At 39.2% G+C, this 22,517-nt stretch overlaps 1 protein-coding gene and 1 non-coding gene across 20 annotated transcripts in view; one reads left to right on the top strand and one right to left on the bottom strand.

The window, feature by feature from the left end:
* Positions 1-22,517, top strand: part of LOC108444238 (CLIP-associating protein 1-B) — a 96,850-nt gene that overhangs the window by 2,225 nt on the left and 72,108 nt on the right. For all 19 annotated transcript variants that reach the window (XM_037545552.1, XM_037545567.1, XM_037545565.1 and 16 more), the window contains exons 2-8: positions 155-643; positions 16,548-16,626; positions 16,826-16,929; positions 17,136-17,227; positions 17,323-17,398; positions 19,396-19,493; positions 19,764-19,828. In XM_037545552.1, coding sequence (XP_037401449.1) covers positions 449-643; positions 16,548-16,626; positions 16,826-16,929; positions 17,136-17,227; positions 17,323-17,398; positions 19,396-19,493; positions 19,764-19,828 — 709 coding nt within the window. In that variant the 5' untranslated portion in view covers positions 155-448. The remainder of the gene's footprint in view (positions 1-154; positions 644-16,547; positions 16,627-16,825; positions 16,930-17,135; positions 17,228-17,322; positions 17,399-19,395; positions 19,494-19,763; positions 19,829-22,517) is intronic.
* On the bottom strand, positions 15,893-16,023 carry LOC119265318. The gene has a single exon (XR_005131587.1). It is a non-coding gene; the product is annotated as a U4atac minor spliceosomal RNA (small nuclear RNA).

Raw genomic sequence — 22,517 nt, 5'->3', positions numbered from 1 at the left:
TAACACAAAGACACTATTAATATTCAGTCATATCAGTTAGAGGGCCAAGGCTAACTGCTTTTTCTTGTCTTCTGTGGTGTACTTTTAGTTGGGTTTGCTTCTTTGATTACTTTGATGGTCAGTACAGGTAACTTTCAATTTGACTTTCTTGCAGAACGACGAACACTACAGAAGAATGAGGGACTCTGTGTTGGATTCACTTCCCTTCACAGATGGCTTGCCAAAGTCTTTCCTTTACCAGTGTTTGAAGTGTTTACTGTAATAGCTCTAAGCTAACATATGGTGCACACTTGCCAGCACCACAAACAGAGGCTTCCAAATAAAGGGACGTCATTTTTGGAATAAAGTGCCAGTTTTGCACCTTCGCTGATCACTTTTATTGCGTTTGGCTGCTTTTTTATGCATTGCTCTGGGTTCCAGTCTCTATCTGGTCCAATCCTAAAGAAATATGGAGACCAATGTGGAGTATATCGTAGGACAAGTATTGCAGAAAGACTTGGGGCGACGACTACAGGTTGGACAGGAGATCATAGACTACGTCTTGGACAGACAGAAGTCACATGATCTGGAGCATGATCAGACCATGTTGGACAGGATGGTGGATGGCCTGGCTACTTCATGGGTCAACTCCAGCAATTTCAAGGTGACAAACAAATGTTTGTTTGAATTTCTTTTTGTGTAGCAAATAGTGATATCAACCCAGAGATCACGAACTACTGTACCGGCTGTGCGTTGGTATGTGGACTAACATCGGTGGTGCATCTCATTTAGGCATCACACTTCAGCAGAAAATGCCGCAAATCATTTAGATGAAAATGGCTATTGATTTTGAGAATGCTAAAAGCAGCTGCCCTGATTCCTGGAAAGGGAGCAGGGAGCATCTTTATATAATGGAATTCAGTGGGTCTTGCTTTAGGCCTGGCCATCAACTAATAGGTTCTCTGTCTCATTATTAATCGGAGTGTATTTTTTGGAGTTTTGAAAATTAGTTCAGAAAAAATAATGGGTTTTTTGTTTTGAAACCTCTGCCTCGTGGACACTCCGCTGTCTGTCTTCAGTATTATTTTATTGGCTGACTTGTAGGGAAATTCGTTTTGGCACATTTAATACTACCTACCGTAAAACATTAGCAGACACGCATCTGCACAACATGTATACACAAACCTGTGTGTAATTCATAGTATTTTTTGTCTGCAGCAGTCTTGCTATTTTAAATCAGTCACTACAGGAATTTGAGCGCACAAATTCCCTTACTAACTCCTAGCGTGTGGTCCAAAGAAGGTGGGACTACGCAGGCTATGTGCAAAACAAGAAGAAATATACCACACTCTAACAATCATCATAAATCAACCTAAAAGAAAGGAAACAATGTGCTGCAGGTATTATTTTGATACCTCCCTGCTAAATCCAGCGTTTTAGCCCAAAACAGTCACAAAAAAGGCCTGTAAGATCTTGGTGGGATTGCTAAATGTTGTGAATGCTGCATATGAGTCCAACTAATCTAGTGGTTTAAGTGACTGTATAGTGTTTTGCATCGTGGATGGCCTGCTTATGTCTACGCTGTAAACTCTGTAACCTCAGAATGTGTCGTGGCAGCGTCTGCAGTTAATGTTATGCGTACAGTGGAAAGTATTCCAGGAGTAAGAAATTCAGCCTGGAAAATACATTCGGAGGTTTTGTGGATTTTTGGCAGCAGCTTTCAGCAGACCGTAATATTGCCCCATCTTAAGTGTGCTCCATATTAATCTGTACAAAGTGTAGCTCAGTCAGGCTGGAGTGGTGGTTATGCAGTCACTCCTGATCATTTGCGTTTCCTGCTCGTCACTGTGGTGCTTTCTTTTCAGCTCGTGATGAGTTTTTAATTGGAGTGACAACTATGTTTTCATGGCCGTCTCTCATTTTTGCAAGACCGAGCGCTGAGCTAAAATGGATTACCAACCAGAACGATTTCAGTGTGATGCGAAGCCTAAAAATATATATATATATATATATATATATATATACTCAAATATGGTGGATCAGCCAAAACAGGTCTGCCATTTAAAGTCTAATATAATAATGTCTGTGTTATCCAAAATGTTTCCTTATGTTTTTAGATAAATCAGCCCTTATAGTACCAGTGCAAAATTAAGATGCAAATTTCTAACACCCATGGCTTGGCTGAACCACTATGCTTGGAGTAAGGAGAAAATTGTAGGTACATTGTGCATTAAGCATTCTCATGTCCCCATGCCCCTGAGGAGATGGGCAGTATAATGGCAATATGGTATATCGCAGTATTTAAAAAGTATGGCAGTATTTTAAAATTGTGATGTGTCAGATTTCTATTCCATGGCTGAATGGCCAAATAAGCGCATTTCACCCATTTATTATTTAGAGGGCACCGATAAGTAGGGCTGATAGAAGGAGTGGGAAAATCAGAGCCAAGAAAAACCTAGAAACCAAGCATCCTAGCGGCTCAGCAGCGGCTTAGAACTACTCACCACAGAACGTGTTCAGCTTTGGCTTTCACGCTAACAGGTGTCACTCGGCTTTGCATTCTCAGATCTCCTCTAAACGAGTGTTATGTCAGCATCAGTTAGCTGGAACCAATCCTCTGCTGTGTTGCGTGCTAAGTTTGACCTGATAACTTTGCTTATCCGTAGCGCCTTTGCCCCAAACACAGCAGAGCAGTTTGATTTTGGCTTTCTGTAGCTCCAACACCAGTCACTCGACTTTTGTTCTCTCAGACATTACTTTTTATCAAATAAACTTGTTTTAACAGAGCATCAGTTAGTGAGAATCAAACCTTTGCTGTGGTGGCTGGCACTGTTTGGGTCTGTAGCCTACTTGCTAAGCTAACATTAAGTTAGCTGATTAGGCTACAGACCCAAACACCATAGAACAGGTTTAATTTAGCCTTTTTTCCATTCAGTGGCAGTTGCTCAAGTTCACTCCCTCTGATTTGATCATTTCATGGGTTTAATTAGTGCAAGGCACGTTGCAATACACAGAAATATATTGCAATTTGGTATTTTGTCCACCTTTTGCAGCCCTGATGTCAACTGGAACAATTCCAGCATCATGTCAAGCTTCAGGCAGCTTTCAAGGCCCTATACTAGCCATCTATTAATTCACTGATGTGCTTAATGGAGCGCCTGTGCTTTTGTGCATAAGAAAACCATGCTGGGGTTTGATGTGGTGTAGCCTGCATGTGTGGAGCTGGGGTCCATTAGACTGATGGCTGCTTCATCTGAGCAGCACTGACCTCAGGCTGAATGAACTACAGGAACTGACACATGTCTAATCTTTCTCCGTCATGCTATATTTCACATTATCCTTCTGTTGCAGCCACAGGCTCTATCCTGTGTGACATTCTGACTGCTAACACATTAGTTATGATAGAAAGGCAACCTGTCAGACATGTGTTTGACACCACTAGTGCAGAGTAGGCTGTTTAGAGGCTCCTTTGAGCCGTACTGTTAAAGTGCCAGGTTTTCATAAAGTAGCATGTAGGCTCTTTTCAGGGGCTGAATTTGCATGGAGCGTCATGGGGGGCGGGGGGGTTGTGGGGGTCATGCCACGGTATATCATTGTCCTCTTACCCAGTCGGTAAAGACAGGTTTAATGGCTGAAGTGTGCCCTGTTCTGCACTGGGGCTGCGAGGTGAATGTAGCTGAGGCGTAATAGAAGCTTCTATCTTAAAATTTAAATCACCACATACTGGCCAGAAACCATATACAGTTATTAAGTAACCTCAAGATAGACTTGCTTATGTGGTTTCTAATACTGTTATACAAACAAAGCTATCAGCCATCTTGAAGCCAAAAGCTAGTATGTACTTTTTAAAAGCCCTTTGGGTATGAGGGAAAGCTGTATTTGACTTTTATACAGAATTGTTTCTTTTGTAATGTAGCTAACTCTACAGGGCTCAAAACTGCACACATTTGTGTTTACCGAAGTACAATACATGGCCAAAACTAAGTGGACATCTGGCTATCAAACCTATATGAGCTTGTTGGACATCCCGTTCCAAAACCATGGGCAATAATATGCTCTCCTTTCAAAGCTATAACAGACTCCCCTCTTCTGTGAAGGATTTCCACAAGATGTGTGTCTATGGGAATTTGTGAACAATCAGTCAAAAGCATTTTTAAGGGCAGGCAATAATATCAGACAAAATGTTGCTTTCAGAAGCAATTTGGAACTTTGTAGTGAGTGACCCCCCAGAGGATAGGTGTTTTTTTAGGCCCTGCTCTGTGAATTTGTGTTGTCTGCTGCTTTATGGCTGAGTTATTGTTGCTCCATTTCAGAGTAGTAGCACTCACAGATGACCAGGGCAGATCTAACAAGGCAGAAATTTCACAAGCTGACTTTTGACAAAGGTGGCTTCCTGTGACAGTGCCACGTTTAAAATTACTGAGCACTTCAATGACCCATTCTACTACCATCCATCCATCCATCCATTTTCTAAGCCGCTTCTCCGTCAGGGTTGCGGGGGGTGCTGGAGCCTATCCCAGCAGTCATCAGGCGGAAGGCCATTCTACTACCAGTGTTTCTTTAATGAGATTGCATGTGCTGCTATGTGCTTGATTTTATGCACCTGTGGGTGAATCTGAAACACCTGAACTCAATAAAAAGGAGATGGCTACATGCTTTTGGCTGCATGGTGTAACCATATTTTTATACAGGCTGGGCAGCCATACTTTTATACAGTCCAATCTGTATACGTGACTCTGGCAGTGATTAAATATTCATCGAGGGATCTCTGATTGTTTATGAGTCAGTAGGGGGGTAGCTGATGTTGTATTAGCATTTTTAAGTGGTTGCAGCGCCAGCCTCCGTGCACTCAGTATTCCTGAGGGGCACTGTGGAGAGCACATGTCACCTTGGAGGAGCGCACAGCACGTACATCACTGTATCTGCAGCTCTGGCTAGAACCTGGTAATGTAGTGACACTCAGACATTAGCAAATGGAGAGGGGCTTGAATGGCTCTGGGCCAGAAATGAGGCGTGCAGTGAGTCATGTTTCATTGTGAAGAAAAGAGTATAACAATGTTGTGGGTCTATATCATGGAAAATGGTGGTGTTATGGCTAAATTATATATTTAAAGGCCATGTGCATATTTAAAGGATTTAAAGGAACAGTCATTAAAAATATCCTGTTGAGTTCTGTGGGATAAAGAGATGTTGGAAGATGGTCATGTTTTTTATGTTCTTGATACCTAAAACCACATGAAGTGGAGTTTAGGTTTCCTTTAATGTGAACCCTCTAATAAAACAGCAGCCTATTTTGATCAATTCTGTGATTTAATAGTTTGAATAAGCATAAATTAGTGGAACTGGTGCGTAAGCGTGAAATTAGACCACCTGCTATTGTGTCTTTATTCTCAAGGTGTTTTTGGTCCTTTGGGAGTAATCAGTGGTTCCTGATTGTTAGGCCTTCCCTTTTTCCTGTCTGTAACATGATGACTTTATTGATGACCTAGTGCTGCACTCACTGTCTGGCAATAAAGCTGACTAAGCGGTGATTGTGAGTAACAGCTCACAGGCTGGATGTTTTGTGATGGCCGGTGATAGCTTGTTCTTTGGCCTTGATTCTGACCTGAAATCTGTAAGGCCTGACAGATATGACATTTGTTTTGTGATAATTTTTTATAGATTTTGTGACAAATAAAGAAAGAAGAATTATAAAGACTACATTCCACCTATACAGTAATACAGGCAAAAATAAATACAGCCAGTGTTACTGTTTTTACGAAGTTACATATTCCATCAGCTAATAGAAGTTTACAGTACTGTGCAATTGTTGGAGCCCAAACTTCATTTATTTAATTCCCAGCCAAAACTGCCATCAAGTATAGTTTCTGTGGAGATTAAAGATAAAAGATAATCCACTTTCATGAGTGGAAAGTAAATGGAAAAACAGGAGTGTCCACAACTGGAGTTTAACATACTTTTGAAAGCTGTATAGAAAATTGGACTAACAACTGCGCAAGACCTGGTAGAGACCAAAACTGTCCCCATCAGATAAACGGCACTTAAAGCTTTCATCTTTGAGAGAGAGAGGAGAACAACAAGCTCCACTCTTACTTCAGATCTGAGAAATCCACAGGTGTTTCTGTCCATCCTTCCACTGTGAGAAAACAAACAGAATGGAAGCTATAATTAAGATGAAGGAAAATTTTGAAATTATGTTTAGTTGTTGAGACTTTTTCCTGGCACTGAAAAATCAATAGCTTGTACTTAATGGCCTTTTTGACTGGAAGTGAAATAAATGAAGGGTGGTGTCGGTTTTTAACATTTCAGCAAAAATTGGACCTCATTGCATTAGTCTGGTTACACAGTGCTTTACTTACTGATGTTATTGTCATTAATCACCTGTGAATGGTCACGAGATCATAGCGCTGTTTTATTCCATCAACATTAATCCATAACTTTGATAAAAGGATTTTCTGGTAACACTTTACTATAGGGTGCTGTTCATAAGGCTACATAAGGTTGTCATGACAACCGACCTAACCCTACATATCTGTTTATAAATGCTTATTCCAACAGCTGTCATCTGTCATAAAGGCTAAAATTGGCCAATTTAACCTTTATAGCAAATGACGTGTATTGTAACCAACGTTTATAAATGTATATAAATATATATGCAGGATTATTTGAGTTATAAGAAGCTTATGTAGGTATTATGTAGCTTTTTTGAACAGCACCCTATAGTAAAGTGTTACCGATTTTCTCTTTTGAATCACCACTGACGTTACAGTTAAAGAAGACACCACATTGTCTATAGTAATGTAAATATTTTAGGGCTGCAGCCCAACATTCTTAATGATTGTGTTGGTTTATAATTTGTCATCATTTCTTTTCATTATATTTTAATCTCTGTATAATGTCATTATATTTAAAGTCTGTATGTGACCAATCAGTTATTGTCACATTAGTTGTTCAATATCACGTGTATTATGTTTAAATGCAAAATCAGTGTAAATGGGTGTGAGTTGCAGTCTTTGTTTATACTGGGTCAGTGTCTCAGACAGGCAATTTGGAACGAACATGTGATGTATAAAGGCAGTGATCCCCTCCTCCTATTTTTCCTGTTCTCCATTATAGTTTGTCTGGCTTCTTTCCTCTCATTGCCTCCAGCATGGTCGTAACCTCTTTTCAGGCCTTTCAATGTCTGCCCTATTGATTCAGGATTAAGCTGGATATCATATCTTTTATTGCTGTCTGTGTTGTTTATGCCGGGCAGGTATGAGTTAGACTCTTTAGGTAGACAGATTATGCTTGCTTTTACTGCATAATGACAACTGTGTTGTCTCTCGACCTTGGCTAGGAGACACGAACGTGGTTGCTTAGGTATAGCTTGACTTTGACAAATACAACGTGATGTTTTTCTTATTTAAATGAATCTCATGAGAAGAAACTAACAAAAGGATCACAGACAGACTTGGTTGTGGGTGTAGTGAATAGAAGGTTCACTAGGATAGTATAATAAAGGGATGGATAACAACCTCTTATATGCAGTGACTCTGTTAGGGGTGCACTGGAGTGCTTTAGCATTCACACTGCAAATGTCTTGAGTCTATATGAGTCATATGAGCCAAAATATGGTGTACGTGCACTGCTGAGAGTCACCTTGTAAAACCCGAACGTCCGAGGTGTTGGGACAGATTTTGTGGGAGTTTTTCTAACCCACGTCACATATCTTTACATCTAAAGTCACATGCATAGGCTCCAAAATAAGGTCCAGCTTGATTTTTTAGGTTTTAAATACAAAAGCAACATTATAATGAGGAAGATATGAAGACAATAATAAATAATTCACTTACACTCTGAGGTCCTTCACCAAGTTCTCTTTGAACACTCTGTGCTCGCAATCATCAAATTTATCTGTGCACTGTGGAATTACACGTTGCCAGCAGAGAGGTCTCCAAATCCCCCCAAAACTTACTTAGTGTATTTGTAATCTAAGGAGCTGCTATGAGATGCAGCCATTAACCACTGTACTGTGCTAATGGCACAGAGACCACACCCCTGCCCGCCAAAACATAAACAGTGCAAATCGTGGCTGTTACAATTGAAAATCAGCACCTAGAAAATGAGCATTAAGAAATTATATTTATTTGAAAAAAGCAGTCCTTTAAAACTGTCAAAGCTGAACTTCAAACTAGTATAAGCAGTATGCAGATACAGAATCATGTGCACTTCCTTTTCTGTATATACATAAACATTTTATCTCAACAAGCTTTGAATAGTTTACATATCTAATATGCAAATTGCATTGCTACAATTGAAAATGAAACCCCTAAAAATGATTTTGGTTGAAAATTACAGTAAAGAAACACTAGATTCATTCTCTTGTGCCACCTATCAGTGTTCCATCAACATTAAATTTATTTATTTTTATTCAATTTTGCCAGCATAGTGATGTTTCTGCATGGTTGTGTAACTATGTTTGCAAGTGAAGAGTCCTGCACGTGAATCTTGAGGGTAAATCTACGGCAACGGGTATTTTGAAAGGATACTCTGAGCTTGGCAGTGCTTTGACTCAGTGTTGCTTATATCCATCCATGTCCTTGTGTGGGTTGTAGAGACCTGAACATGAAACCCTTCTCTGCTGATCGCACCAGCAGCATGAGTGTTTCAGCCCAGAGATATGAAACAAGCTTAAAAAAGCCTATTCACAGTCTCAGGAAGTTAAAGGCCAGAGTAAGGGGCACAGCTAATTGTGAAAACTTCAGAAAGCAGTGTGGGCCGATTTGTGAAAGTTTATGTCTTCTGGAGCTCGAAAATTGACAATATGTATTTATTATTATGTGTATTATGTATGATTTAAAAATTGTTTTGTCAAGCATGTTGCACATATGATGCATCTGTCTCATTGTTAATTGTAATCACATATTATGTTGCAAAACTGATCATGCAGGAGGGTACGATATGCAAATGAGCTCTCTACCCAATCGCAAAATTCTTGACTGTGTGCTGGGAGCACAAATCATAGGCCTTCTTAACGACTGTCTGTGACTCTTTTCACAAATACATGCTGATGCCAGTTGGGCAGGCCAGCATTCAGCATCATCCAGGGTTCACAAAAATATGTTTCAGTACAGGGCCGTCACTGCTGATTGTCTTTGTAATCAAGTAATCTGCAGATTGTTTTGACGATTAATAAAGTTGTAGAGTTTTTAAATATGCAGAAGTTAGGGTACCCCTTGTCAAATGGTTTGTTGTTCTGAGTTGTTAACAATTTCCTGTACATTTTAGAGGACAATGACTGTTTATTGCAGAATTTAAAAAGAAACTGAACACGTTTATGACACCGTTTTCAATCATATTTAATTATATAATTATTTATTTTCACAAATAACGATTTCCTAAATAATTCATTATTAGTATTTAATCGTTATTATTAAATTATTATTTAATTTATTATTCAGTTGAATTATTATTCTTATCATTTAATTATGATCGAAATGATCTTTTTTTTTCTTTTGGCCTGGAAGACCACCCCCTCCCCCCTGCCCCCGCCATTTGACAAGTTATATTATATTGTATATATTTAAGTGTGCTCTCTGTAGAGGATGTGTTAAATTATATATAAAATAGAAAATTGACAATATGTATTTATTATTATGTGTATTATGTATGATTTAAAAATTGTTTTGTCAAGCATGTTGCACATATGATGCATCTGTCTTGGTGAATGAGCACACATATGATATATAACATAATACAGATTGAAACAGTTGCATACAAAGGTTTGAACACCCTCAGTCAAATAACATGCTCTGTTGGTATTTTCAACGTGAAAAAAGGTTAACGTCCTCTACAAAGAACAAACTTAAATACCATATATTTTTAACATATTGGAAAAATCAAGGTGATATAAAATGCACTATAACTTTCAAATAAGCTGTGTTTTATGTTTTATTATTATTTTAAAATATGTTAAATTGAGCAAATAAATAGTGATTGCACATAAAAATGTGCAGAAGTGTGTTCTCTGTGGAGGATATGTTGCCATATTGTCATTTAAAAAATCAACACAACGTGGCATTTGACCGGAGGTGCTTAAATAAGTCAGGAACTAAGCAATAAATAAAAGTAAAATAAAAAAAAAAGTAAAATAAAAGTGAGAGAGTAGGTATAAAAGAGCCAAATTGATGAGAGCTTAGAGTTAAATATGTTTATATATTCACAGATGTGCAAAGTCTTTATGTACAAAATACTTAATTTGGTATTTTCATTAAATGGAATAATCATGATAGCATTATTCTAAGATATCACAGTGCATATAGCGGTCACAGTTTGCAGGAATAGCATCGCAATATGCTGCTTTGTCTATGCTTCAGTCCTAATCTATACACAGTGCTTTGGGCCGCAGTTTGGGTTGCAGGCTGGACATTACTTCAGCGTTTTTGTGCTTGGAGTCAGTAAGGCCTGTAAGAAGGGGACGTCTGTTTTTATGAGTGTGTGAGATTCTTTAAGGGTCAGGAAGAGGAAGATTAACCTTTGATTTCCCTCTGCTGGCCCCTGTCCTTTGTGTTTCCCTGCTCTCTGCCTCAGACAGTCCAGCTACCCTCAGGGTTTCAGTGGGAAAACAGCTTTATGTACTGCTGCACAGACATAGAGAGGGGGATCAGGAAATGTTTAACTGACCTCGCACTCATTATAGGCTTGATTTGATTCCTGATATTTCATGTGTTAAAAATGTCTTGATACTACAGAGCTATAATTATATGCTTGATATATTGTTGTATTAATACTTTATGGCGTCAATATTCCATGTTGCCTGTAATTGTCGGTTACCTATCTGCTTTGCATTGTTCTGGAGTCAACATGAATAAATCCATCAATCCATCCATCTGTTGATCAAGCAATTTGAAAAAATGGCAATTTAAGTGTGGGAGTGTATGAAGCAAAAGCCCCACCCCTTGCCCACCCCCTCGACTCTCATAGGATGCACCCAGATTCCTTGTTTAGATCATGGTGGTTTCCACAAATATTTCCACAGCAAATTATTCCAATACTGTGCAAAGCTTAGGACAGATTTCACATTTTCTATTTTTTCAATAGATTAAATTCAGCAAAAAAGACAAATTGGACAGTAAAAGTTGCAGACAAATCTCATATTTGTGTTATCTTATTTTTATTTAGAACAATAGCAAAACATTCAGACTTTGGTGTACAACTGTATTGTTGTCAACCTTTTGGTTTAAACAAAACTGGGTTCATGGGTTTAATAAAGTTTCCGGGCTGTTTGTTACATATACAGGCTTGTGCTTGGCCCTACCTCTCAATGCTGCATTCTGTGGTTCAAAGAAGGAAAGATTTTAATGTCTTGGTTCATTAATGCAGAATTCAGTTGTTATGAAAGCTCATATATGTGTGTATGTAACGTATTTCACAGTGGCTTTGAGTGTGGCTTAGCTAATCAGATCCAGAACCAGCTAGCGATGTGTTTTATGATAAAGTTGCTTTCTTGAAATTCAGCTTGCTGATTTATGATTATCCTGTTGGACAAGCACAGTAGACCAGCATAGCTGTAGCTGTGTTGTGTTTTAGATGCTGGTACGCTGGTCACCAGCATGACCATGTGAGGTGACCAGCTAAACCAGCACCAACCAGCTTAGATCAGCTTGGAATGTACGGTTTACTGCAGGGTTATAGCCTTACTTAGAGGTAGGGCCTTCACCATATTGAGTGGAAGGTTGTATATGGAGAAAAGTTTACTCCAGTTGGACTAAGTTTTTAACACTTTTTTATTTTATGTTTTTAGCTTTGAGTTAATTTCACAACTCTGATGGTTTGTATGCAGTCTGTAGAGTTTTATTTAGATGTTGCGTTTTTGTTAAGGTATTTGTGCTTAATTCTCTGGCTGCAACCGGTGTGTGTACCATGGTAGGATTTGCAGGGGAAAGCCTGCCGTATAATGAATGCAGTGGAGCCCAAGTAAAAACCTGAGTTTTTAATTACAGCACAGCCATAAACATGCCCTGTTTTGTAAAATGGACTTTTATATTTACATGTTACAGCTTGCCTGAGATGCACTGCCATTCTGAAGTTTTAAATCACATAATAACTTTTTGTTATTTATGTATAGTAATAACATATAGAGTGTAGACTGAAATATTATAAGCTAAACAAGGGGTCGGCAACATGCTGCTCTGGAGCCACATGTGGTTCTTTTACTGCTCTCTTTCGGCTCCACAGCAAAAAAAGATTTTTAGATAAAAATAAAATACTTGTCCTTTGCAGTAAAATAAAGCTCTGCTGATCGTTCAAACACAGGTAACAGTAAATGGTCCTAAACACTTAAGTTATTGTAGAATTGCTAATTCACCCCTTAACCTGAAGACTGGTGTGCAGATTGCTGGTCACATAGCAATGCAAACAACAATCTTGCCTAGCTGGTAGCTAATGAAATGGCAAAAAAAGAAAGATCTAAGATGAACATTAACAATTTAGAGATAAATCGACACTTATTTGCATTTATAAGCACTTAAGCTGGTTTCCTGATATGTTTAATCTGCGACGAGAAACTCTCAAACACTAAAAAGTCGCTGAAGTCAGTTTCTCGTTCACCAGCTCCTTGTTCGAATTTTCCCATTACTCCTTAAATGGTGCAGCAGTAGCTACATTCTAGTGCGTCAGGTACCGTTTAAGGTGGGATGGGAAAATTCAAACCAGAGAGAAGCTGACTTAAGCCTCATAAAAAGAAGCTATTTTAGTTTTGAGGAAAAAGTTCCTGTCAGAGATGCGAGAAAAGCAGCTATAGCTGAGGTAAAACTTAAAGCAGAACAAAGTAAGTCTGTGTGTTTCATTTATATTTTTTGGCCTATAGTAGTACAATAGCACATAAGGACACATAAGGAGTGCTTACAGCCAAAATGGTACTTCAGTAAAATGAACATAAAAAGTTGTGGCTCCCATGGTGGTTTAATTTTTGTTGAAATGGGACAAAATTGCTCTTGTTAACATTTGGGTTGCTGAACCCTGAACTAGACCAAAATAAATTTTAGATAGCAATTTGCGAACAACAAGATCAATTGTATAATAATGTAGAGAGCTTTGCCAAAAGAAGAGGATGCTGTGGAGCAGCCATACATGAGCCTGAGATCAGCACACCCAGTGCCAAGTGTGGGCTAGAGGGATATAAAGCCCCCCCAGCATTGGGCTGTGAAGAGAAACTGCATTTTCTGGAGTGATGGCGCTCAATCCAGTACCAGTGGGATGAGTTCGGGTGATTCAGATCCAATCATCCAGCATCTGTATCTGACATCAGTAATGCTCTTACAGGCTGCAATCAGATCCTCACGGTAACATACAGTCCAAAGCATTCCCAGAGGAGTAGAGGCTGTTACTGCAGCAAGTGGGCAACAACCTCCCTATTAATACCTTTCATTTCTGAAGAAATGTTGGACGAGCAGGTTCCTACAGGGCTTTGGCGGGTATTCTGTAACCAACATGGTTTTACGTTACTGAAAACATTGTAAACTCCTGAATGGTAATGTATTTTGCTGAATTGCAGATTGCACCTGATGATAAAAAGCCCCGTGTTATGCCGTCGAGGCTGAATCACACTGTAAAGTGCAGGTATCAGTTGCAGTCACCTCCCTTTCGAGGCATTCAGTCCTCATTTCCTAGAACCTGTCTCAAAACGCCTGAGCTAAACCCGCCAATCAGAGCTCTTCTTGCACAGCTGGCCTGGAAACCCAGCCGCCTCCAACGAGAGTAATCACCCCACATGCTGTAATGAGGACAGGACTCCTGCTGCAGCTCTGCCCCAGCTTATTTTACCACCCCCCCCACCCCCACCCCCACCCATCAACCAACACACACTGGCACTAGAGGGGGCGGTGTGGTGGTTTAGCCACATGCTAATTGTTAGCATGTGAATATGGGTAAATATCAGTTGTGAAGAGTACAAGCAGCAGCTAAAGCTATAGTTTGACTGAACACCAAATTTACACGACTTTCCCCTTGGCCTAAATATAGTCAGTTATCCAAGACATGTTAGATGTCTGAGGTTTGCATCTTGCACTGGAGCTACACGGCTGATGTAGATAACAAGTGTACCTATGCTTTAACATTGTGCAAACTTAACTGCCTAAATCATCACTTGGCTCAAACCATGTTGAGTTAGTGAATACTCTCAAATAGACTTGCTGTTGCAGTTTGACACTGTATGACATACTGTTATCTATTCAAATGAATTTAAGTACATTGCTAAAAACATTAGTAGGAGCGATCCTGAAGCCTGTACTTTTGACCAATTTAGGGCAAAAATAATTGAGATGACTTAAGAATTCAATAAATGTGTGATGATAACTAATCAGTGAGGTATACGCTTTCAGTAATTGTTGACTACATGACTAAATGGAAATGTTTCAAAAGACAAACAGAATATACACACACACATAATATAGATATTGTGTGTGTGTGTATATGTGTGGGTGTGGGTGTGTACAAGATAAATGGCTACATTCAAGGCAAAAATCCATTTTTCGCCTTAATCTCATTGCAATGTGAGATATTTTATACTTTAAATACTTTACAGTGTGTTGTGGCAGCCCGAAAGTGCTAGGAGGGCCCAGGCGTGGTTGCAAGTTCATGCTGGGCAGCATGTGTGCATATGTTGCATTGTGGATGTGTGTGGTGTACAGATGCAGCTCTTTCAACCATATAAGCAATGAGGTATCTCATATAAGCAAAAAGGTATCTCACCAGAACTGCTGGCCTATGATCAAGACTACTTGGGTGGAGGGATCGACATCGCCTTTTGCCCCAGACCAAGTTTCACACTTAGTTAGACCAAACAGGTGGCTTGTTTGGTCGGACACGAATAGGACTGATTTTGTCACTGTTAAATGTAATCACATGCCAGTGCGGTGACTGTGATGGTCCCTCCTGCTGAGCCCGTTCCTCCGTTGGCTGAAGTTGGCTAGTATGACTCTGTGTAAAAGGTCTTAATAAAAACAGTGTTAAACAAGCTGGTGGTTATTGCTGAAGTAGATTAACAGAAGCCAATGAAGTAACCTAGACAGGGGTGACAGTAGGATGGACCAGATCAGTAGGAGGCATCATCGAGTTTTTCTTATTATATAATAAATAAAACATCCAGTTTTCAAAACTTCACACACTTGAAATGTGTTTTTGAAAACTGAAGCATTCTTGCTTATCGTAAACACACTGTACAGTAAAGATGTTCCTATTATTCCGGCCACAAGACTAACTGGCTTGAGTGGCTAGAGCCTGTCTGCCCGTCATACCAGAGCACTAACACAGTAAGTTCGGCCTTTGCACCAACTGCAAACTGCTTATCACCGCTTTCACTGACATGATCTGTGACTGTGCCCTCCAAACGCTGTATTTGCATAGACATTTTTCCTTTTTAAGTGCTGCACGCTGATCTTCTGCGTGGATTTATTCATATTTACTTTCAGTTAAGTCTGTAACCCTCAAAGTTGCGTGTAGTTCCAAGTAACTCCAAGTCTCTTGTTCAGAGGGGTGGAAAAACATAGTCGGGTTACAAGATTGAGGTAGAACTTCTCTTTTATTTCCCACCGGACGCCTATGGACAGTACAATTAGCATCAGCACTGCTAACACACCTTCTCTCTCTCTCTCTCTCTCTGCGTCTCCCAGGGGTGTCCCTCTTAACTGCCCCCCCCCTGTAAGTCAGTACTAAATATCAGAGTTGTAATATTAACTAGTAAGGATATGCATCAGCTCATATTTTAACTATACATATTTTAAACTATACAATGAACAATGAATGAAAACGATAAACAACTTCTTGCCCTCTTACAAGTAGGTTTCCCTGAAGTCTGTAATATTTATGTCAGCCACTAGGCGGAGCCGTTCATCTACAAACACTATTCATTTTTATTTAACAAGCGAGCGGAGGTTCCAAAAATTGCACCGTAGCCTGAGCAGAAACGCTCAGGTGATGCGTGATGTGTTGGTAAGGTGTCAGCAGGGATGCTCTCACTAGTCGTTCATTGACCACCCCAATCCACCCCCAGACAAGGAAGGTTAGAGAGCGGTTGGCCGGGATGGGCACCTTATAAAATCCTATTAGAAAATACATCATGGTGACTAATTCATGTTCATGTTGTTCGGTCTTTGTGTATACAGTGAATGTTAAATGGTACAAATAACACTTTTCAGGCGTTATTTTTAAAATTCCACAAACGAGTATAAAAATAAAAGAGGGAAAAGTACAGACTTTGGGCATTACCCATGATGCTTTGCTGCACCTAATTTGCATGCTGTTGGCCTCTCCAGCAGCCTTTACTGGCCTGTTTATTAAGTGAAATGTGGAAAAAAATAGTTTTCATTTACTGCATATGTTGTGGAAACAGAACTTTTCTGTTTTATTTTATTTATTTAATTAATTGTTTTATTTCTTTATTGCATTTTTGTGCCAACAACTACATTTGTTAGATTATTCACTTGCTCATTTACCTAATTTAGTCACTTAACTTGCTTCACTTGCTTTATGTATGTATGTATGTATGTATGTATGTATTTATTTATTTTCATGTCTTTCTTTTTCAGGTGGCTCTTTTGGGGATGGACATTGTGTCAGCTTTAGTAACGAGGTTACAGACTCGCTTTAAGACACAAATTGGAACAGGTAAACTATTTTTGTTTGTTTTAAACCATATTTTTGGGCGGTCTTGCAGATAAAGGACTAGCGTTCCGTGTATATTTATAGAATCGCTTGGCTGAATAGTGTGGAAGACCAGCCATTCGCACCTTCCCTCATGCTGATGGCTCATATGCAGCACTTCACGGGAGAAGAATAAGTGACGCTTTTCTCTCTTTGTCTCCAGTCCTGCCTAGTTTAACAGACCGATTAGGTGATGCCAAAGACCAAGTACGAGACCAAGCCCAGACTCTGCTGCTAAAAATAATGGACCAAGCTGCCAATCCACAGGTATGCACTCATGTTCTCGTAAATCAGTTTGAGCAGATCGGTCAGTCTCTGACTCTGAGCTCATGAAGGACGTCATAATTAGCTAATGAATTGAAGCTGAAGGGTTAGAACAATTTCGACTCATCAGCTCAGCAGCACTGAACTGTGTGTGGTATAGTGCAGGAATCCATTGGAGTTGTATGATGCTTTACAACCTTTTTTTGCAGTACGTATGGGACCGAATGTTAGGAGGTTTCAAACACAAGAACAACCGGACCAGAGAAGCCGTTTGCTTTTGCCTTATTTCCACATTAAACATGTACGTACTGACCCATCTCCATTATATCCTCTTAACAAAACTGCTTTAAAAGGATTTTGCTTATTCTTGTATTTCCTCTTTGCTCGTTTCTTCAGATATGGAGCCCAAGGTTTAACTTTAAGCAAGATTGTACCCCACATATGTAATCTACTAGGAGACCCCACAAGTCAGGTGAGCGCCCCTCCTCTTAAGCATGCGCTTAATTCAGGTTTGTTTGAGTGGTTGTGGAAGTAAGATTTTTCAAACCGTGGTCTTGGGGTCCACCTAGTGGTTGTTTAAGGTACTGCACAAAAAATATCTACAAGAAGATCATTTTGACTGGTCAAGCAGACTGTTTGGTGATTTCCATGCTTAAACACACCAACATATTCTACCAGTTTACTGATGAGCTGAACGAGGTGTGTTTCAGCAGGGATACCTCCAAAACTGTGGTGACTGAACACGCCTTGTATGTGCCATATAAGTCCACTTGCTGGTGTTTTGAATGCAAAATATGTTTAAAAATACTGTGTTGCTTAAAAAAATGACTGGAAATCTCATCCAATAAACGCAGATCTAGTCTGCTTCTGTGACTGTGGAAGAAGCGCCATGAATACATGAGAAAGTTACCATAAGAACTTTGTTTTCAAGTCGGTCTTGCAAAGAAGCATTCTTCAGAATTATGTGATACAAAGAAGATAAATCTTGATAATTTTCACAAAATACAGAGATAACTGAGGAAACACTGAGGAACACTGAACAACAGTGTTCCTCAAGATGTATGAACTTTAATCCTGATTAAAGTCAGATGTCACATGATCACAAAAGCCTTTATTGAAACAATATATACAAATGATTATTTTTCTATTTTTTAAATATTAGTTGTAATATAGAGGGTGGATTTATCTAACAATCTGTCATTCCTAATGCCTGATGCATGTTTATGGGCTTGTAGCTGTGCACATTCTGCAGTTGGATGCTAGCCGAATGGTTCTCTGCAATGCAGGCGCGCAGGGTTCAATCCTAGCGCAGAGGAGCATCTATTAGGATTCTAACAGTTTGTGCTGGTGTATTGATACCTAACGTAGTTTGATCTGTTCTGCCATCACTGCTCTAACTATTTGTTTTTCACAATAAAAATATGATTCATCATACAGACCTACTACACAGTTATCATGGAGTTTTTCACAGAGAAGCTATTGAATTTATTTTCACTATATCATTAGAGGAGAAATACAGAAAAGCATCCTATCCTGGACTGCCATGTAACACTTGTTGTTCCGATTTTTTCAGCACCTTTCAAAAACACCTTTCTGTTGCTGTGTGCTTGATGAAAGCCCTTTTTATAAAATATGACTAAAAAGATAGGGCCAGTTTAAATGTTTTTTATTAAAGATTGTATTTTTAATTTGTTTAATAGAACATTATTGCTAGATTCAGCTAAACACACCACAATGGACCAACTAATCGATTATGAAAGTCATTAGTTGCAACCCTACTTCGACATCCTCGTAGCAGAAGTTCTCATAACATTTTTAAGTTCTGCATCCCAGGCAGGTAAACTGTATAGAAAGTAAGTTTCTTTACTCAGTTCCCCAGGTATCTGGAACCTTTTCCATCAGACAGTCACACCAGACATTTTCTCGTCTTAGGCTCCCAGTATTGGATGGCTGTGGCATCAGTGGGCTTCAAACTCACACACTCCTGGTCAGGGTGACTGTTTAGTCAAATGCACCACGTGCAAGCTTCCAAACTTATTCTGATTAGTGTCCTTAAATGTTTAAAGCACTACACAAATGTGTTGTTTTTAACTTTAAATACTAATGCAGTAACATGGCGCAATGATCTAACACTCCAGGAGTTTGTGAGTTTAAACCCCAGTATTCTCTCAGCTGTGCGTATCTGGATGCCTGAGAGGGAATGCCTGGTGGGACTGTGTGATAGAGTCCTAGCTAGTGGAACAACTGAGTAAAACACAAAATTATGTATCGTTTACTTAGAAATGTGAATTAGGAGAAGTTTTGGCTAATCTAAGATGTTTGAGCAGGTTGAACTCAAGTGTCCCTCAAGTTGAATTAGCTTAATAAAATTAGTGTAATCAGTTACCTTATAATTGAACATTTTTGCAGTAAATTGAATCACAGTGTGCAACAATGAAATTAAACATACATTTTCTTTGTCCACTGTAGGTTCGAGATGGTGCCATGAACTGCCTTGTGGAGATTTACAGGCATGTCGGGGAGAGGGTACGAGTGGATCTTGGGAAAAAGGGATTGCCACAATCACGGTACAGCACACATTTGCACACCTTTTATTCAGTGTGATTGTGCTTAGATATTCCAACTGAAACAGCTGCAGGTGCATTGAAGAGAGCTTTATTTCTCAATGTGGCGTCAAAGCTATTTTGCAAATGCCCTTCGGAGTTAAGTTCCCCTTTTTGTGTTTTAGCATGTGACTCAAGTTCTCACTTTTATAACCCGAAGATCAGTGTTTTCACGTGCTATGTGTGACTGGAAGCTGAAAAGTTTTTCTTTTCTGTTTTTTTCTTTTCTTTCAGGTTGAATGTAATTTTTAGCAAATTTGACGAAGTCCAAAGATCAGGGAATATGATCCTGTCCGCAGGTGAGTGAGTACACTTGTCTGGGTGTGTCAGCACAACAGAGTTTAAAGAATTACTCCAGTATATTTCAGTTTAATCTCTCTCTGCTGCTTCTGTATTGTGCGGTCAGCTACCAGATGCTGATGGCTTCTATTATTCATATGTGTTGAGCCAGCTGAGGTTTTTGGTTCATTTCTAATTATAAAGAAACACCATGAAATTACATTCTGTGGTAATCGACTGTACGATACAGTGGCCGATAGATATAGAAAAGTGTTGGAGTGTTGGACTATCAGCTACTCTCCATATAATTATATTCAGCTGGAAAGGGATGGCCATCAGTTATCAGTGCTTTCTCTGAGAAATGTGATCCACATGTGGTCCGAGATCTGTTTCTCTGCAGAGTTCAAGATTCATAATCTGTTGCTTTCTGGTTATGTTCTGTTTGCTGCTTTATAAATGGCTGCTTAATAAATCACTCTTAGCGGAGGCAAAAGATCCCCAAAGAGGTCCTGTTAAGATCTGTACTGAATTTGTCCTTGTTTTTCTGACAAACTGTGCTGTGCAGAAGTCAGAGACCACTCACATCCCACACACTCCACTGTCTATAAAGCCCATATATGTAAAATAGGCTGTAGAAACCACCTGTTTGGAATGAATTCACTAAACCAATGCATTTATAACATATAACCCTGAAGTTATAAGGAGTTTCAGCCTGGACTGCTATTTGATTGAGGCGTAATACAGGACAGCCAATCAGCATGGAGATCATTTACATATATCAGTCTTAAAGGCACAGCAACAAAACGCAACCTGTTGGTTTCTAAGTCTTAAAGAAAGGTTAGAAGCTGTTCACGTAATAATACATTATGACATAAACCCACACAGACATTATAAGTGGATTTTAGGGGAAAAATATAAGAAAACCACAGGAGGATTTGTGTCTTTTAATAAACTAAATGATATGTTGTCCAGCTCTGTTCCAGGTCGGAGCGAATGAGATTCATGGCCTGTGTGTTTTCTCAGCTCTGTTCTCATGTATTAAGCAGGAGGCAGGACTGATACAGTCAGCAATGCATTCCACTAGACAGCTGCCTTGAGCTTGCTGTGATTAATGCTGCCTTTGTCTTTCCCTTATCTTTCATTCTCTGTAGCTTCTCTATCAATTTACTTGCCTCCGGTCAATAACCAGAATCTTAATTATTGCCACACTGAGGTTTGTGCTTTCATAAGAAGCTGAAGGAGAAAGATTAGACATTTAATCCACTTTCCTTCTGTAAACAGATCTGAGTTATAAGGAAGTGCAAACTGTACAACTTGAGCTTCTCTGCATGGCGACTTTCTTTGAGGAAGTATCAGTTAACTTCATTTTTTTACTTAATGTCATACGTTTGTCAAGGATTTAGACCCTGCCATGCTACATTTGAGGGTATGGAAAGTATGCTGCAATAACAGCCTGTTTTTGCACTGGGATCCACTTATAACATCTGGGTGGTTTTATGCACCAAAAACATAATTAATATTTACATGATAATTTTCCAACTTCTGTTTGAACCTTAGAATTAAATATGCTGTTTTTATATGTGTATGTTATTATACATTTAAAACTGGGACATGTAAATGATCTGGTTTCTGACTACCCTACACTTTGTCTCACTCAAAAAGCGGTCCTGGCCGAAACACCAGGGGCTAATAATGCTTCAAAAGTTAAAGCAGTTGCAGAACACTGTTAGTTTGGTATCCCAGGTGGTTGTTAAGGTGTTAAGCCATTGCTGAGGTATTCCAGGTGTCTGTCAAGGTGTTAAGGCTTTGCTGTGCTATCCAAAGCCGGTTACTAAACTATTGTTAAGCCATTGCTGACATATTCCAGGTAGCTGGTAAGGTGGTGCTAGACCGTTGCTGTGGTATCCTAAGTGGCTGGTAAAATGTGTATAAAAATTTGGCTACAAAGTGGATGCTGACCAAGCAACTTATTTGGGCATTGGCTATACGAAGCTGCAAATTGTTGGGGTTCTAGCCTGAAAGGTGTAGGAGGAGTAGCATTGCACATTTTTAACTATATAATAATAACAAGCCTGTTTAATGAATTCAGAACAGGCTGTTTCTTGCAGCTTAGTTTCCATATATGGACATATGTAAGGTCTGAAACTTTAACAATATATTTTTTGTTAAAATTGAAAGAAGTCAGGAGTCAGTTTTTTAAACCACATCGTACATCTTTACACATTAATCTCACAGGCACAGGCACAAGAATGTCTGCCATGTTTAGGTCTGAAATGCAAACGCAACATTATACTGATGAAAATATGATGACAATCCATATGCTGAATATTACATATTCAGAAAATACATATTTCACCAAGATTTGACAAAGTTCTCCTCTCATAATCATGAGATTCATCTGGCTCAAAGCGCAATCGATAAAATGTTCTTTCACGCATTGCTCGCAACTACATATTTCCACCAGAGGGGTCTCCAAATTCCTATAAGCTACACAGCGCAGCTTTAAACTCATATACTTAAAAAAAAGAATTTCCCTTAATATTGTCCAATAACAAAAACAACTCTAAATGATACAATTAGGTTGGGAAATGGCCATGGGCAAATTAATTGCAGCTGTTCTTCATACATAAGACCACAAGAACATGAGGGCAAAAAATACAAGAAAAAATGTAGAGTATTAGAGGTAAGCAGCACATAAAGGCTAAGTGA

This window comes from Pygocentrus nattereri, chromosome 15 (genome assembly GCF_015220715.1).
Source record: "Pygocentrus nattereri isolate fPygNat1 chromosome 15, fPygNat1.pri, whole genome shotgun sequence".
Taxonomy (NCBI): Eukaryota; Metazoa; Chordata; class Actinopteri; order Characiformes; family Serrasalmidae; genus Pygocentrus; species Pygocentrus nattereri.
The sequence above is the reverse complement of the archived record's forward strand: the minus strand, read 5'-3'. Positions and strand labels throughout refer to the sequence as shown.